Source organism: Chelonoidis abingdonii, chromosome 18 (genome assembly GCF_003597395.2).
Source record: "Chelonoidis abingdonii isolate Lonesome George chromosome 18, CheloAbing_2.0, whole genome shotgun sequence".
Lineage (NCBI taxonomy): Eukaryota > Metazoa > Chordata > Testudines > Testudinidae > Chelonoidis > Chelonoidis abingdonii.
Window position 1 is genome coordinate 19,165,158 of NC_133786.1, and position 18,537 is coordinate 19,183,694.

The window sequence follows — 18,537 nt, forward strand, 5'->3', positions numbered from 1 at the left end:
GGCTCCCTCACCCCAGCAGGACATCGTCACAGCTCGGAGCATGTGCGCAGACACCCAGGGCTGGTCCCTGGTAGAGACTGGGGCCAGCTGCCCCCAGCCAAGCAGCCTGGAGTTCGGGGCGGGGGGGGGCCCATCTCCAGCGGTAACACAACATTGCCTCCCAACATCATTGTCCAGTGCGATGACGTTAAATCCCCAGCACACAGCCCCACGCCATGACGTCTTTGTGCTGGACACAATCATTAGGTTGCAACAAAACTTCTCGTTCAGTGACTTAGCCCTGGTCTACGCTACAGGGTTCGGTCGAATTTAGCCGCGTTAGGTCAATTTTATAATGAATGCGTCTACACAAGCAACCCCGTTCCATCGACCTAAAGGGCAATTAAAGTCGACTTCTGTACTTCTCCCCGGCTAGGGGAGTAGCGCTAAAATCGATCTTGCTGGGTCGAATTTGGGATAGTGCAGACACAAATCGACGGTATTGGCCTCCGGGAGCTATCCCAGAGTGCTCCATTGTGATCGCTCTGGACAGCACTTTGAACTCCAATGCACTAGCCAGGTACTCAGGAAAAGCCCCGGGAACTTTTTAATTTAGTTTCCTGTTTGGTCAGCGTGGTGAACTCAGCAGCACAGGTGACCATGCAGTCCCCCCAGGATCTTAGAGCACAGAATGTTTCTATGCTCCCCATGTCACCTCCGTCCCTGAGGTTATTGCAGATTAGAAGGCAAAAAAATGCACTTGCGATGACATGTTTTCCAAGCTCATGCAGTCCTCCTGCACTCGTAGGGCACAGCTTAATGCACGGACGCATTCAGTGGCAGAGGCCAGGAAGCAATTAAGTGAGTGCGAAGAGCAGAGGCAGGACACGATCCTGAGGCCAATAGACGTGATGAAGCATCTGTTGCGGGGAGCAAATGGGCATGATGAAACGTCTGTTGGAGCTGCAGGAAAGCCAACAAGAGCACAGACCCCTGCTGTATAAGCACCTACTCTCTTCCCCATGTTCCACAGCCTCCTCACCCAGACATCCAAGAACGCGGGTAGGGAGGAGGCTCTGGGCACCCAGCCACTCCACTCCAGAGGATGGCCCAAGCAACAGAAGGCTGTCATTCAAACAGTTTAATTTTTAGTGTGGCTACAATAAGCAATGTGGCATTGGCCTTCCCTCCTCTCCCACCCCACCCAGGCTACCTTGTCCATTATCTCATTTTTTTTAATTAATAAAGAAAGAATGCATGGTTTCAAAATAATAGTTACTTTATTTTGAAGGGGGAGGGTGGTTGGCTTACAGGGAATTAAAATCAACAAAGGGGACAGGTTTGCATCAAGGAGAAACACACACAACTGTCACATCAAAGCCTGACCAGTCATGAAACTGGTTTTCAAAGCCACTCTGATGCAAAGTGCGCCTTGCTGTGCTCTTCTAATCGCACTGGTGTGTGGCTGCTCAAAATCGGACACCAGGTGATTTGCTACAACGTCCCACCCCACCATAAACATCTCCCTCTTACTTTCACAGATATTATGGAGCACATAGCAAGCAGCAATAACAATGGGAATGTTGGTTGCACCAAGGTCTGACCAACAGTGCCAGCAAGTTTTTAAATGTCCAAAGGCACATTCTACCACCATTCTGCACTTGTTCATGCTTGCTGTGATATGGCGTCTGCACGGGTAACCCAGGAAAAAAGGCACAAAACGATTGTCTGCCATTGCTTTCATGGAGGAAGGGGCGATTGACAACATATACACAAAACCACCCGTGACAATGTTTTTGCTCCATCAACATTGGGAGCTTAACCCAGGATTCCAATGGGTGGTGGAGACTGCGGGAACTGTGGGATAGCTACCCACAGTCAATGCTAGCCACAGTAGCAAGGACGCACTCTGCCAGCTTAATGAGCTTAGTGTGGACATACAAAATTGACTGTATAAAATCAATTTCTAAAAATCAACTTCTATAAAATTGACCTGATTTCATAGTGTAGACATACCCTTAGCTTAGTGCGTTAATACTCTTCTTTTAGCCAATGCTTTCTCTCCATCATAAGGTGGGGGCATTGACTGCATTGTCTCAAAAACCTCATTGCATGGTTTCATTAAATGACATCACTGCATCACAATGTCATCATCTGGCAATGTAGTGTCACAATATGATGTGTTTTCATAGGCCTCCAAAGCTGATTTTTGAGCCTCTCACAAGCACAAAACAAGTGGCAACCATATACAATAAACCGTGCCTTTCTCTGTGCAGAAATATATTTTGAGGTGCAGCTGGTGTTCTCAAAACTAGGGACATAAAGTTATAAATTAGTTTGGGTCCTCAGCAGAGGACATTATTATATGCTGGACAGCGTGTGGCTATGATTCAAATGAGAAAGCATCTAAGATAAACCAGTTTGTAGTGCAACTGGTAAGGTGGGTAGGACAGGAAAGGAATGTTGGATTGAAATGGATACAGAGAGATGAAAGGCAAACAGTATTTCTTTAAAGATGACTCTGGATTTACTTACTTCCATGAGATGGCAGTCAAAGACAGCAAAATTAATGTGCTCAGGGATCCCTCACAAGTAACCTAGTCTTTGCAAACATTGGAGCTTTACTGCTAGATTCTAGAAGATTTGCCAGGAGGCAGGGCATATGAGTAGGCAGGGAAGATAAGGAGAAATGTATCTGTACCATCTACCTTCCCCACTCATCAAATAAAATAGCACTAGCTGGATTCTGAGATTAAGCAAGGTATGTAGATAGATTCTACATGTATTGATAATCACTTCATTTGCCTAGGCCTTACAATACTATTTTGAAGATCTGTTTGCCCTAAACCTGCACCACCTTCCCTTGGGAGTTCAATTTATTTAAGTATTTGTGGATCAGTAGCTTTCTAATCTCATCCCTCAAGCCACCCTTCCTGCAGAACCACCTTATTATAGACTTGTTCTAGAACCCAGTCCAAGTGTCTTAGTTTGTGCCTTTTTCAGCCCATCAGTTGCAGGAAGACCTAATGAGTGCACTCTGGCAGGACTGGATATCAGCAGAAAGGCCCTGCAAAATAAGTGTATTATACAAAGGGGTCTGAGGAAGGTTACTTAGTGGATAAGAAGCTGGTCCTGATATAGGAGGCACTGTGCAAGTCAGCACATGGAAATAGACACAGGAAGTAGTTGAGAGATGCTCAAAGACCTTTGGCCATCAGCTTTCAGCTGAGCTCTGGAAAATTACTATACAGGACAACCCAGCTTGGTATGGCGGCCCCAGGTGCTGATCACAATCACCACTTACGAAAGGGATCATTACTGAGCAAAGCAAAGTGCTCCCTTCCAAAGGAAATTAATGCATTTCTGCCTCCTACAAGCAAGCAACCCAGGAACTCCTGCATGTCAGTACTCTGCACAGTTAACTAGTCCAGTCTCCCAAAGAAAATAATTCAGTTCAAGCAGGGCTGCCTCTAGCAATTTCGCCGCCCCAAGCACGGCGGCACGCCACGGGGGGCACTCTGCCGCTCACCAGTCCTGTGGCTCCAGTGGACCTCCTGCAGGCGTGTCTGCGGATGGTCCGCTGGTCCTGCAGCTCCACCGGAGCCGTGGGACCAGCGGACTGTCCGCATCCACGCCTGCGGGAGGTCCACTGAAGCCACCTGCCGCCCTCGCAGCAACCGGCAGAGCGCCCCCCGCGGCGTGCCGCCTCAAGCACACACTTGGCACGCTGTGGCCTGGAGCCAGCCCTGAGTTCAAGGTCTATTTATGGTAGAGTCTTGTAAAAAAACACCGTCTTCCGGCATTGTGGAAAGTTCATATTAAACATATGCACTATGCAGTGTAATTGAAGCATGTTGGTCCCAAGATATTAGAGAGACAAGATGGCTGAGGTAATCTTTTATTGGACTCTTGTCTCTCTCACCAACAGAAGTTGGTCCAATAAAATATATTTATCTGAGCCATCTTGTCTCTCCACTATGTATTCTGGCATCTATCGTTTTCTTGCCATAATTAACTTGTGCAGTAAACCGTCTAATTTTTCAGTTAAAAACAGGCAAGTAGGACATGCTTTAATACTAAAAATGGTTTATTTACATACAATGACTTGAAAAGCTCATTTATATAAGTTACAGTACAAAAGAATATCTGTCTGCACAGATGGACACAGCCCCTTACTTACTGTAGTTTCTCTCTGCTGAAACAAGTTTTACAGCAAAAAAAAAATTAAAATATCAAACTTGTCTATAACTAAGCAGCTGCTTGACTAGTATAAAAATGCTCATGCACATCATCTAGATACTTCCCATGAGTCTTGATCCTACAAGTTGTTCCATGTGAGCAGACTCCTGCACCCAACCAGAAACCTGTTGAAGTAAATGGGTCTCCTCTCTATTGAACAGCTGGCAGGATCAGGGCCTTGAAATTGACATGCGGAATTAGACAATTATGTTTGCAGAAGAGAAAGTAGAGAAACTATGAAACACAGAATGAAGGAATACTGCTCTAAAAATTGCTACTAAAATGGGTACCTGATTACAGATGGTATGTTGGACTATAGGATATGGGTTTCCACAGTACAGCAGTGTCTGATAATTCAGTTTAATCTGCAGCCAGTTCAGTTGAAGATTCAAAATAGTAACAGCACAGATTCCATAGCTGTGACTTGCACTAGATTCTCTATTGATTTTGGGCCTTGGAGGACAGAAACAAATTTTGGGTCAAGTGAAATTTGGAGAGTTTGGATAAACTGGGTTTACCTATATTAATGTCTTGTGTCCAGTGTTTTTGTTTTTAGTTTGAAGTGAGACTAGACACTGTACAAATATGCTCCTTCCCCAACTGCTCCAATCTTTCTTTTATTGAAGTCAATGGGAGCTTTGCAGGACCGCTTTGGAATGTTCCTCCTCGGAATCCTGCTGTAATTGCATGTGGATCCCAGTTCCAATTTAGAGTTGTTCAATGAGAGCATATGTGTCTGCACCTGAAAGGGTATAAGATCTGAGAGAAGAACTGCAGCTACAGCAGGAATAAGCTGTTGGCAATTCATTTCTGCATTAGCTGCTGCTCCTTATACACAGTCCAGTGCCACAGCATTGTGCTGCACACAAGTATACTTATATTGCAACAAAATGTTATCATTCAGTCACTTAGGGGTGTATGTTAAACTCCTCTTTTATCCAAATAATTACTCATTGTCATGATATGGGGGCACCTACTCCATTGTGTCAAAAACCAGAACAACTGTCTTGAGGACAGGCTGGTTTGCAGTTTCCCTAGGCTTACATTGTGGTAATTATACTGTCACAGCTTCTGAATGTCCACAAAACAAATTTATTTACGATACCCATGATAAGAAAAGAAAACAAATGAACTGAGATAATATAGTAAGCATTTCACACGCAGGGCCATAAAAACAAAAATACTTGTTAAACAAACAAGCTCATATTTTGAGTTATTGCCAATTAAATACAGAAACAGCTCTGAGGTATTGATTTGTGTTCTTTATTTTAAACTGAGATTTGCAGCGGCACTGAATCTGATGTGTTCACCACAGATTTAGTAAGAAGATGTGCTACTAGTAACGTGGAGCAGTAATTAGCATTGAGACAAATTCCTTGTGCAGAATTTGCATATCTAAAAGGAAGCTACTTGCATCACTGAGAGGTATCAGTGCTGCTTTGGACCTCCCAGAACCTTGATACAATGGAACCAAGCCATTGAACTTTGATATGAAATAAAACTGTACTGTGATTAGGCACAGCTGGTAGTGTTTATTTAGGAGAAACTCCAGGCTGGAAGAGAAGTAATTGTTTCAAGCCAAAGTTGAAGGGCATCTGCAAACTGTGCCTAGGTCCTGGGAAACAACAAGGGGTGCTGAAGGTCAGGACTGAGGTGAATCAATAGAAACGAGTGCGGGCGGGGGACCAAGTCTGAATCAGCAAAGGGAAGTCAGGATTTTGGTGCATCTGTAGAATAGGAATGGACAGAGACCACCATAGAATCTGCCCACACTGCAGCTGATAATAGGCAGGCTTCTCAGTCTGTCACTTTCAGACACACTAAGTCACCTAAAATGTCAAACAAAAGTCAAACTGAAAAATGCATCCCCTTCTAAATACAATTCCAGCCAAAGAAACGGCACAAGGTCCAAAACTGTAACACTTTCCACTTTGCGTAACAATGGGATCAAAACCCCGTTCTTGCAATAAGCTGTCTCTGTGATCAAACCGTCTCATCATTCTTCTTTTTAGAAAGATTTGAAGAGCTTCTTTGAGAGAGGAAAAATAGTGCAAACCAAATCTAAGAATTAAAGCAAGAACCAATAAGAGTGTGGCAAGCACAGACAGTTTGCAATGGGAATGGGTTAACCATTGCCCATTTTCATTCAGAGTGACTATCATTCTCCCCCCCCCTTTTCTTTTCTACAAATATGGTGGGGGGCGAGGGGGTTGTTTTATAAGGGAGGGAAGGAAAAACAGTAAAAAACAGTTCAAAAAAATTAAAGGTATTTTTTCCAAAGTTCTTCCACAGGCCAAGATGAGAATTTTGAAAAAATCTGTTCCTGAATCTTTGAATTTCTTATAGTCCTCTTGGGATTTTGTTTCTTCAACAGAGTGAATCAAATGAAATTCTGCAAAGGACGTACATTTCTCCAAATGGCTACATCTGGATTGAAGATCCAAAGACAACTTCATTGTTGATAGGCCAAGTTTCCTCTGCATTGTTTCAATGGAAGGAAATAAGATCTCACAGTTATTTTAATCTTACCATCTTGCCGTGGCACAAATGTTAAGGTGAATAGGGATACCACAGTTCCAGCATCAGACATCTATAATTCAGCTTTGTTCTAACATCCGAAATCACAAGATTAGCCACCTGCTTCTGAAACTTCTGCAGGGGAGAAGCTACAGGAAGGAAAAAAGACAACATATTACTACAGCACTCTTGGGCCTTAAAATAGTGAATGCAGATGACAATATCAAGAAGTGGGAAGGTAAAATGATGTATGAATGCACCAGCAGAGCCTATTAGTAGCAGCAGGAATGTTCTTCCTGTTATGGCCTTAAAACAAGGAAGGCACAGTGAATCTAAAAGCATAGATGAAAATGGCACTCTTATTTATCCACAAAACAGCTACATACTAGGTAACAACTGTTCAAGCTTCCTTACCAATGAGCATCAACCCTGACCTGGAGAAACCTCCTGTAGGGTTGAGAGGGAAGTTCTGTCTCCATGGCCCATTCAGTCCTTGTTCTGTCTCTGAGGCTGCCAACGAGGAAGCCATTCAGTACTAACGGTGACTACGGCAGTAGCAGTTTTTGTAATGTTGATACCATGACCTGTCCGCTAGGAACTTACCTGAGACTCACCCACTCATTTCACACAGGTCATGGAACAGCCACGTAAAAAAACCCTCTTCAAAACCTGCAGCAGGTCAGAAAGCTGTTGGAAAGCACTTACCTGCACTGTATGTACTCTTTAGTCAGAGAGCCTTAATCTTCTAACGGGACAGCTACCTTCTCTTCTGTACTCTTCAGCTTCTCCTTTTCCGTTCTAGAAAAGCCAAAAGCAGCCATCAGACCCCCTGCCCAGCTGCTCTGGGTTCTGAGTCACAAGGAGGTAATAAGCAGAGATTCTAGAAATACATTTGCCTTGGAAAAACATGAAGTTTGGTTTGTTTGTTTGTTTGTTTTTAAAACAATCTTTAGTTTTTACATTTAAAAAAAATAAAAACTATTAATTAAATTTTAGTGAAGTGACAGCAGGAGCCCCGCTGCCCAGGGCATTTCATTTTAAGCACAGAAAAATATGGATTTTTATATTTTTTTTAAATAGGAGAATTCTGGGTTTTTTATCACTGAAAACTAGACTCCCTGTCAATAAGCCTGTTAAGTGGAAGGTTCACAGACAGCTCCTGGGGTCTGCACTAGGGCAGAAGGGAAAATCTGTCATTTGGATTTTAATTGGCTGAGACCCCTTTCCCAGAGGTATCCCTGCATAGGTGACACTCATCCCTCAGTCCCACTGTCAGCACAACAGCCCCCTTGATGTATCTTTGACCCATTTGCACTCTGCTAAACACCAGCTTGTGTTTGGCTGGAAAAGAAAATACCAGTCGCAGCACTACATGACCCACCCAGAGGGATGGAGGTGAATAGTGGGGATGCAGTCAACAACCCCTGGAGATACAAAACAGCACTAATCTCCACTGGTGCCCCAAATTTGTTCCCAACGCATCTGCCCAGGTGCCCCAGCTGGCTAGCCAGCCGGGGAGTGCACAGGGTACATTAACTCTATACACTAGAAGACATGGTTTCCTGTAGGCTCCTTTATTTGCATGGCAAGTTCATTACATTAGTTGGTTACATGTGTTTAGGCTACAGCATAGCTGTATGTTCCTGTAAATTGCACAGTAGCTCAATCACAACTGGTTAGACATGGTCCCAATCACTGCCCCACTTTCACCATCTAAACCTTTTGGACAATGGCTCCATTGTGATAAAGTCTTTTAATGCCACTACCCGTAACATTGTCTGTTCTGCATTCAGCCTTCACTCTGGTCCTCATGCAAACTGCTCACTAAACCCCAAACACATCACCCAGCTGCAATGCCTTTAACTACAGAAACAATGAGGAATCCTTGTGGCACCTTAGAGACTAACAAATGTATTTGGGCATAAGCTTTCATGGGCTAAAACCCACTTCTTCAGATGCATGGAGTGAAAAATACAGTAAGCAGAATATATATTATAGCACATGAAAAGGACTCCTCTTTGTTTTTGCGATACAGATGAACACGGCTCCCACTCTGAGGCCTTGGCTACACTAGCGCTTTACAGTGCTGCAATTTTCTCGCTCAGGGTGTGAAAAAACACCCCCCTGAGCGCAGCAAGTTACAGTGCTGTAAAGCGCCAGTGTAAACAGTGCCCTAGCGCTGTAAGCTAGTCCCCTCGGGGAGATGGAGTACCTGCAGCGCTGGGAGAGCTCTCTCCCAGCGCTGGCGCCGGGACCACAATCGCACTTCAAAGTGTTGCCGCAGGAGTGCTCCCGTGGCAGTGCTTTGGAGTTTCGAGTGTAGCCAAGCCCTGAAACCTTTAACTACAGAATATCTTGATAGACATGAGACAAGCAAATGCTGTGGCCACCAGCTCATTTTCACAGCATTCTGAAACTGACCCTTCCTACCAACCTGTAGCTGTTCTGTTCTAAGCAGGGGCGGCTCCAGGCCCCAGCACGCCAACCACGTGCTTGAAGCAGCATGCCGCGGGGGGCGCTCTGCCGGTCACCGGGAGGGCAGCAGAGCGCCCCCGGTGCCATGCCGCCCTGCTTGAGGCAGCGAAATGTCTAGAGCCACCCCTGGTTCTAAGTCGCTGTAAAGCTTTCCTTCCAGCAAAGAAGCTAGTTAAATTAATTCAGAGCTGTAGTTACACTTGATCAGAAAGTAATGAGTATTTGATGTACCCCTTAGTTTAGCAAATAGAAGCTAGTGTTTCTCCTAATCACACAGGACATATCCTCTGCATCAGCCACTACTCAATGGAGCTGGGCTTATCCTTAGAACACACAGAGCAAGCTTCCCCCACACAGAAACCTCCACAGTTGGCTTCTATCCTGACTTGATGGACCCCCTCCAGGGGCAAGAGGAGCTCATTTACTCTGTGAGCTCCCTGGTGTGACTACCAACAAAGGGGCCCATTATTGCCAGTTGATGGTAGGTTTTGCACTAGAGACTCTTGGCTGCCCCATGCTAGGCACCGGCCAGACTCCTGTGAAGATATTTTGAAGTTTCCCAGAAGCCCCTGTCCTTACAGTTCTGTCTCCACCATCTCAGTGCTCTTCTTTTGCCCTCGTCTGTTCCGATAGTGTCGCCAGACAACTACCATTATCACCACAATGATCATCAGAGCACAGGCAGACCCTATGACCAGAGCCAGGATGTGGATTTCCGAGAAATGCACTGCACAGAAGAGAAACAGGTGAAAGGGGGGGGGGGTTGGTTGGTTGGTTGGGAGGGGACTTAACAGAGGGCTGGGAGTCGGGAACTCCAGAGTTCAGTCCTTCCTCACCCACCTCCCTTATCGCATTAATTTACTTTCCTGGTACCTCTCCTTGGTAATCCCTTTCCCTTCGTGCATTCCCCCACACACGGGGGGAGATCATCCACTTGTGCAGTTCCCTGTACAGCTACCTTCATACTGACCACGACAGTGCCCCAGGCCAGGTACCTTGCTGCACAACACGGAGCTGGATTTCGCCGATCACGCCATCAACATCTGGCGGGTTCTTCACCTGGCAAGTGAACGTCCCGTTGTCAGTGGGATTCAAGTTCCAGACGACGATGGAAGCATCGTTCCGGTCAATGTTCCCATCCCAGGTAACTCGCTCTTTAAACCGCCCACTGGTTGGGGGATAGGGCTCCTCATAGTAGTAGAGCACCTAAAGGTCAGAGAGGAAGCTTCATCATTACTGTGCAGCGTGAGGAGGAACCTGCCTGTCTGGAATTGTGCTCAAGCCCATTCTGCAAGTGCTCAAAGCATTTCTAATACAGGCAGGACAGGGATCCCGGTGTCTCCACCTCAGGCTGGGGAGCAAGAGAGGCAGCATGGATGGAAAGCAGCCATGCAAAGAAGCCTAGACAAGCATTGGGGCAGCCACGGGGAAGGGGTGACACGTCCGCCTCTGCAGCGGCAAGTCCCTCACTCCCTCTTGGAGTGAAGAACCCGTCGCCGAAGACTGAAGCGGCGGTGGCAGAGTACCCACAAATCACAGCTTTTCCGGGGGGGGATGCTTGGGGAGGCAAAAACTCTTGAACCAGCCCTGATGGTGGGATGGGACTGAGGGGACACGTCCCCCTTAAATTCTCCCTCCCCTGTTGATATCTCCTTCACCATGGCTGCAGATGCCCCTGCACCCTGACTCCATTTTCTCACCTCTGAAAGCAGCTGCAACTTCACATCCACCAGGGGCCTGTAGGCAGCCAGCAAGGCCCCAAGGTAGCACAGGCTGGAGGAGGTGTGTGGCTCAGGCGGCCAGGAGCTGTGCTGCGTCAGTCGCTCCCAGCAGAGCTCAGAGACCATCTGACCCCTGGTGGGGATCCCTCCTGGGGCACACCAGGTTCAGGCTGGCCCTCTCCTGACACCAGTGCTGAAGCTGTGTTACGTGCATTGAACCATGGCCCTTCCTGATGTACTTCCCCTCCCACTGTGGGCCAGGCAAAATCACAAGCCAGACCTGTGACTGCGGCAGGGACACACGACCAAATCAGGCTGTGATGTGAGCAGGTGCAGCTGCACTTGGCCCCCTGCGTTTAACCATACACACCGGAACGACCTAAAAATGGTTCCTCCAGCCAGGTTAGATGGCCAGAAAAGATAGGACCTGAAACCAAAATTCACTGCAGAGGGGGTTAGTCTGAGTCAGCTATCCCACATGCCTCTGCTAATCTGTAGTCCCCACCCACACTCACACCCTCTATTGTTAGTTACACTCCCATTGCAGCAAATTCTGTGCATGGGGAGAGGCTTGTTTGAGCAATACCTTATTGCTCAACTGGAGCATAAAGGTCCCACTTACAGACTCAGGAGAGTTCGTTCTTTGGGGCCGGAAGTTCCAGGTCACCGTCACACTCTGGCTAACAGGGCTGGAGCTGGAAAAGGTGCATTTTAACCGCACATTGGTCCCATTCAGAGCCTCTACTTCCCTGGAAGTGTGAACTTCCACAGCTGCCACAGGCCAGAGTGCTGCAGGGAAAACAGGGGATGAAAATTAAAAAAAGCAGCTACAGTCTAGAAGATAGCGCCTCACTCTTTCTGGTCCACACTTAGGGCTTCTATTTTGGTCCACACTTAGGGCTTCTGTCATGGGGGGGAGGTATTTTTAGCAATTTGAGTTTTATGTAGATGTCCAAAAATTGGGGGGGAGGGGTTTCACAGCTCTTTTAGTGTGTATATACTATAACGAGTAATCTTTGTAATGTTCCCTAGTGCACTTTAATTTAATACAGTTAAACAGCACTACATTAAAGCACACTAGGAAACTTTTAGTGTGCCCTGGCAGGATCTACTGATGCGCAATACATTAACGTTCTTTAGAAAGCACACCTGTTTAGAGCACACTACCCTATTGTGTAGACGAGCCCTCACATAAGAACGGCCGTACTGGGTCAGACCAAAGGTCCATCCTGCCCAGGGTCAGTGCAAGGAAGTTTCACTCCCTAGGCAAAACTTCTGCCTTGCATCCCCCACCATCCTCCAGCAGCTCCCCACCCCCACTCCACCCCGAGGCACCCCCATCCCTGCAGCAGCTCCCCCCTGCCCTGAGGCTCCCCCCCCCCGGAGCCGTCAGGCACCTCCCCCCAGCCACCTCTGCTCCGCGTCCTCCCGGCAGCACGCTGCCCCCCACTCTAAAATTCTCCTCCCAGGCTTGCGGCGCCAAACAGCTGATTGGTGCTGCAAGCCTGGGAGACAGGAAAAGTGGAGCAGTGACCATGCGCTAGGATAGGAACCGCTGTAAAAAAAGTTGGGGGCACCACTTTGTGGCACCCCCAAATCTTGGCACCCCAGGCAACCGCCTAGTTCATCTTAGTGGTAGTACCGGCCCTGATCCTGCCCAGTAGCCTGTGTACCAACTGTGACCAATGCCAGGTGTCCCAGAGGAAGTGAACCTAACAGGTAATGATCAAGTGATCTGTCTCCTGCCATCCAGCTCCACCGTCTGACAAACAGAGGCTAGGGACCATTCCTTACCCATCCTGGCTAATAGCTATTAATGGACTTAACCTCCATGAATTTATCTAGTTCTCTTTTAAACCCTATTACAATGCTAGCCTTCACAATCTCCTCAGGCAAGGAGTTCCACAGGTTGACTGTGCGCTACGTGAAGAACTTCCTTTTATTTGTTTTAAACCTGCTGCCCATTAATACAAGTAACAAGTAATACAAGTAGATACAAGTAACCACCCCTAGATACAGGTAACCATTTCCAGTGTGTTTCCATGTTTGTGAATAAACACCAATTTCATTCTGTGTGTGTCAGGGGTCTTTTATCAAAGTTTATCAGTTAAAACCAAAAACCAAAAGCCCTATCCACTCAATCTGGGCTAGTGCCTGCCCTATCAGCTCCTGTTAATAAATTACACCAAGAATCGCAAGGGATAGATTTAATTGACAATGATCTTGCGTGTATGGAACCTGAAGGATCCCAAAGTGCTTCACAGACTTAATCAGCTGATACACATACACTGCACAAGGATGACTTCCGGGTGGACTTGTTCCCTCTGTCCTTGGGTAGGGCTTGGTGGCACTTCTCTACGAGAATGCAGGAGAGCTTGATCCAGACATGGCTTTGGGTCCCCAGTGCTTTGTACTGAAGAAGCATGGGCTGCTGTAATTGAGAGCACTGGAAATGGTCCCTTTTTCCACATTATAAACAACAATGCTTGCCCAACATTGCCTAAAGTCAGAGAGACTTCTGTGTGTGCATAGCATCTGTTTGCAGAGCAGCAATATACAGCACTGCAATTCCATGACAGACATTTTAAAAGAAGGTCTACAGAAGAATTCTTCCATTGACCTTGCTACTGCATCTCAAGGGGATGCTGTCAGTATAGTGACAGAAAACCCCTTCCGTTGCTGTAGCATCTGTCCACACTACAGCAGCTGTGCCACTGTAATGTTTGCAGTATAGACACAGCCTCACTATGTCTACACTACATGAACTACCGCCCCACAGCTACAGCACCGCAGCGACGTTGTAGGAGGCACCTGCTACAATGACAGGAGGGTTTTCCATCATTCTAGGATATCCACCTTGCCAAGCAGCAGTAGCTAAGTCAACAGAAGAATTCTTCCGCTTACCTAAGAACATAAGAAAGGCCATATTGGATCCAACCAATGGTCCATTTAACCTACTATCTGGTCTTCCAACGGTGGCCAGTGTCACATGCTTCAAAGGGAATGAACAGAACAGAGCAATTATTGAGTGATCCAACCCCTGTTGTTCAGTCCCAGCTTCTAGCAGTCAGAGGCTCAGGGACACCTGGAGTGTGTGACTGTGACCCTGACCATCTTGGCTAGTAGCCATCGATAAAATGTTCTTCACTGATATTATGTAATTCTTCTTTAAACTCAGTTATATTTTTGGCCTTCACAACATCCCACAGCAAGGAGTTCCACAGGTTGACTGTGCATTCCTTATGTTTGTTTTCAGCCTGCTGCCTATTCATTTCATAGCATGACCGCTTGTTCTTGTGTTATGTGAAGGGGTAAAGAACACTTTCCTATTCACTTTCTCCTCCCCATTCATGACCTAGCCACATCTACACCGGGGTTAGGTCTGTATTGCACAGTGCTCAGATATGTGAATTTTTCTGAAGCCTGGAGCACTGGAGCTATGCTGACCTAACCTTTAAGCGTAGACCAGGCCCAAGTGAAATTACTGCTAATTTACGCCAGTGTGATGTCAGAATCTAATCAAGCTAGTTGCTAGAATCAAGCTAAAAGGGTTAAGCTATGTCAATAGAGGTGTTAAGGGAGATTTCACTTGAGTTAGCTCAATAGGTTTAGCTTAACAATTGAAAAAGCAAAAAACCACCATTTTTGGCCCATGGAGAGAGGACTTTAGTGACTGGTCACTCGGACACCTCCTGCATATTGCAGGCCGTGAACCTCACCCACCCACTCCTGTAATAGACCCCTTTCATAAATACCCCTCCCTGACAGCACGTGACACCAGTGAAACCAATCAGGAAACTCCAAGTTAAGGCTGCCATCAGCCCCCGCCCATCGCTTGGGCACACAGCATACACAGCATTGGGGGAAATGTGAGAGAACTGTGGGGACATTGTTACTCCCGTCTTAATTCATGTAGTGCCAACACTATGCTCTGCCCTGAACAGGGTACAAAGAAAGTCTGTCCCTGCCCCGGAGAACACAAAGGACAGATCCTGAGCAGGCAGGACACGGTGCTGCCAACTCTTGAAATGTTATTTCAAGGCTCGTTATACATGTTTGTTTATTTTTTTCTGGAAAACGCCCAACTGTTGGAATCAGGTTATTACCTGAAAATCTTGGCTTTCATTGACAAGAAAAGTTTCCAGCCCTTGTGGTTTCAGAGAAAAGCCTGACAAACACGATCCCTTCTGCCTCAGCACCAGAAGGCAGGTAAAAGCACCCCAAACTTCTGATCTTTACATCTCACGGTTCTTCCCGAGTCCTGACATGCATGTGGTTGGCAATGCTGTGACATACTGGGGAAACCAGAAGTCCAGGGTGGGGGGGAGGGGGGTGAGTTTGCTTTATATCTTTACATAACAATTATACACTCTTGTTATGGGCACCTTGGAAGAAGAGGGTTTGAGTGAGGGCAGACAGTGGCTTGTGAGGAGGAACAGAGACTCCTCCCCCCCAAAGTGGGCAGCATGGGAAAATGCCCAGAGATGGGAGCTGGGCGAGACTAGAGCTGAGGGAAAGAGGTGTTACTCATCTGGAATGCCCATACAGTACAACACAGCGGGCTTCCCACAGCAACTGCCTTTACCTGCAGCTGATCACCCAGACTCACCTTGTCTTATGGGCTTATTTCCTGTTACCCTCTCTGCTACCGTATTCGGCAGTATCTGGTGGGGCTCTGAAATATCAAGCATGTAATTCAAAACCCTGGAATCTGTGCTCTTGGCATCCTCCTCACTCAATTGCCTAAAAAATCCCATGCCATTTCACAGTGATGTTCATCTTCTTGAAACCAGGACGTCTTTCAAAAGAAGGAACACCTCAAATATTTGTTCATGGTTTTGCATTTGAAAATCTCTTTTTGGCAAAGATCAGCTTTTGCATCAAAGTGAAAACCACCATTTTGAATAAACACCTTAGTACAAACTTGGTCTGTAAGTGTAAATGTTTTTCACAACAGATCACAGAAAAGCCTGTGTGCATGCACGCGTGCTGGAAGTGAAGTGACAGAAGCAATGTAATGTAATGGGGTCTATGGACCAAATTCTGGATCTCTTCTGCGAACGTAAACCCTATAAAATTCCACTGAAGTCAGGGTATCTATTCCAGATTTACGTTGCTGCAGTGGATCTGAAACCTGACCGGCCTCTTTAATCCTCTTTTTAACAAAAGTGGTGAAAGCAGGGCAATTCAAAGAGTAAAGTCCTCTGTCCTGGCTGGAGCAGGGACTGAGAGGCCAGAGGAGAGGAAAGAGCATGTAACTCGATCTCAGAATGCTCAGGCCTCCGTCTCTAGCTGGAAGACACCTGAATCTGTTTGTCCAGGATCTGTGTCCATATGCACAGTCACTCCATGTAGCTCTCAGCAAAATCAGCCCAAAAAGACACTCAGCCACGGAAAGAAATGCCAGAATTCTACAGGCACTGACTTTAGGACGGAGGGAACCGGAAGAACAGGAAGGTAAAGCAAAGGAGGCAGCTGAGGCCAAGGGGGAAAATGCCCGCATAATTCCTTACCTAGGAGCTGTCCTCCAAGGAAGAGCACAGCCCCCATCCAGCTGGGGCCATGCACAGGGGGAGGAAAGTCCATAGTCCAGAGACTGAGCAGGGACATAAGGGAACTTCTCCAAACTGGGGGAGAAGGGAGCTCCCAGGAGTCCTACAGCCAGACACGCCACTAGCAAGAACTCCTTGTCCTGCCCTTCCCTCCCTCTCAACACGGGGTGCTGCTCCTGCCTGAGTCACTCCCAGAGTGGACCCAGCCTGGGAACTAAAAGTGGAGCCACCACACCTCTGTGCACAAACCAGGCGGATTTCCCCTCTGTGTAGCAATCATCACTCCGCCCAGCTTCCCTCCTCCTCACACTGGGAACCAGCCCTCTATTTTTTTTTTTTTTTTGGTTGTTGTTTTGTTTATTTAGTATTTTTAGGCAGATTGCTCCTAGAAGAAAGTCTGGCCCAGGATATTTACACACAGCATAGAGCAGGAGAGTGTGTCCCTGGCAAAGCAGAGTCAATATACAGGGTGCAGTCTCCATGGCAGCAATACAGAGCCCCCCAAGACCTCCCACTGTTCCTTTTGCTCAGAGAGATTGGGTCCCTCTACAAAACAGGTCTATGTGTACCCATCCCGCTAGGCCTCTGGTTCTCAAACTTTTGTACTAGGGGCTGTGAAGCTGCGTTCATTAATCTTTGTAAAGGGCTTTGAGATCCTTAGCCAAAAGTGTTCTCATTAAACCAGAGATTAAACCATTTTCCAAACCACCCCAGCCCAGGACTTGCATGGACTAGGCTCTGGCATCCTTCCCTGGCACTCAACAAACACCACAAGACAACAGGAAGAGATTTTTTTCCCAGCAACATCTCAAGGAAGCGTGACAGACACAAACACTAATTCCCTCCTTGTCAGTATTAGAGGAATGTAAATCACTTTCCCACTCACAGCGGCTGGGACCAGAAGTTGTTACTGTCTCATGTTCTACAGCCTGCGCGAAGTCAATTGGATGTCTCAGTCCAGTTCCCAGTGCCTAATCCTCCATACGGCAGGCGGAAATCTCAGTCACGACTGGCACTGACTTGCTGACAAGCACAGGACTGAACGGACCATGAGACCAAACTCCCCTCTTGCTCCAAGGGGGAGCCCCTTTAGCTCAGTGCTCTGGCACATTGCCAGAGGCAGCATGAGGGAAACCTTGCCCACCTGGTGCCTGTGCCATAACGTACTCATTCCCCGAAAAGACAGAACTAGAGGCAAGAGACAGGAGACTAGGCAGGTTGATAATGAGAGGGCTGGAGCGGGGGCTCTCAGATTTTTCCATAGTAGGAACCACATCCTCATCAAGAGGTTCTCTTGGGGACACCTCCCCATCACCATCCCCAAGCATCCTTGCTGGAAATGACTGAACCTTTTATGAAACTGAACATCTGGAAACAAAGGGAGAATCCCAGCATCATGTGCCCAGCCTGCTCTCTGCCGACCAACAGCATAGCTGGTCTAGAGGTCCTCAGTCCTAAAGCACAGTACATTTCTAGTTCAAAGACCCCCTGTCCAGTCCACTGTGCACAGCATGTCACCAGACTTTCCCTCAGTTGCTATTCTGAGAATATTCTCTCCATTTCTCTCACTTCTACAAACCACATTTATTGGTGGTTTTTCGTTTGTTTGCATGATGGGACATTTGTTTCCTGCCACCATCCTTGCTGCAGTGCAAACACTCAGTTTAGGTCACTGTCAGAAAATGTACTGAAGGTGGTGTGTGGCTGAATAGGTGCATCACACACACAACAGTTATGAGTTATGTCCTGGGCAGAAGCAGGCTGGAAGGCAAAGGGTCCATGAAAATGGCTTGGCTCCTGTTTACCGTAGGAAGTGGAATGGGAGTAATTTTCAAGAGAACTCAAGTGAAATACAGAGTAGTGATTTTATAAAGAGCTGCAAAGCTGGGGGAAGGTTTCTGCAAGGCCTTGGAGAAAGTGAAATGAAAATAAGCGTGAGCAGAAACAGGGCAGGAAAGATGACAACCAGCAACAGGGAACCCTTTCCCTAGCTCCAATGCACTATGGAGAGCACATCCACTGCTTAGAGCAAGGGGCCAGGCACTAAAACTCCT

At 46.9% G+C, this 18,537-nt stretch overlaps 2 protein-coding genes across 2 annotated transcripts in view; both read right to left on the minus strand.

Moving 5' to 3' along the window:
* Window positions 1–18,537, minus strand: part of LOC116822944 (T-cell surface glycoprotein CD3 delta chain) — a 341,703-nt gene that overhangs the window by 291,951 nt on the left and 31,215 nt on the right. The gene's annotated exons all lie outside the window — the stretch shown is intronic.
* On the minus strand, window positions 4,380–16,630 carry MPZL2 (myelin protein zero like 2). The gene is made up of 6 exons (XM_032777179.2): window positions 16,445–16,630; window positions 11,554–11,720; window positions 10,206–10,416; window positions 9,790–9,937; window positions 7,441–7,533; window positions 4,380–6,884 (listed from the first exon to the last, which is right to left on the minus strand). Exons 1-5 carry the CDS (start codon window positions 16,539–16,541, stop codon window positions 7,473–7,475), a joined length of 684 nt encoding a protein of 227 aa, XP_032633070.1. The 5' UTR covers window positions 16,542–16,630; the 3' UTR covers window positions 4,380–6,884; window positions 7,441–7,472.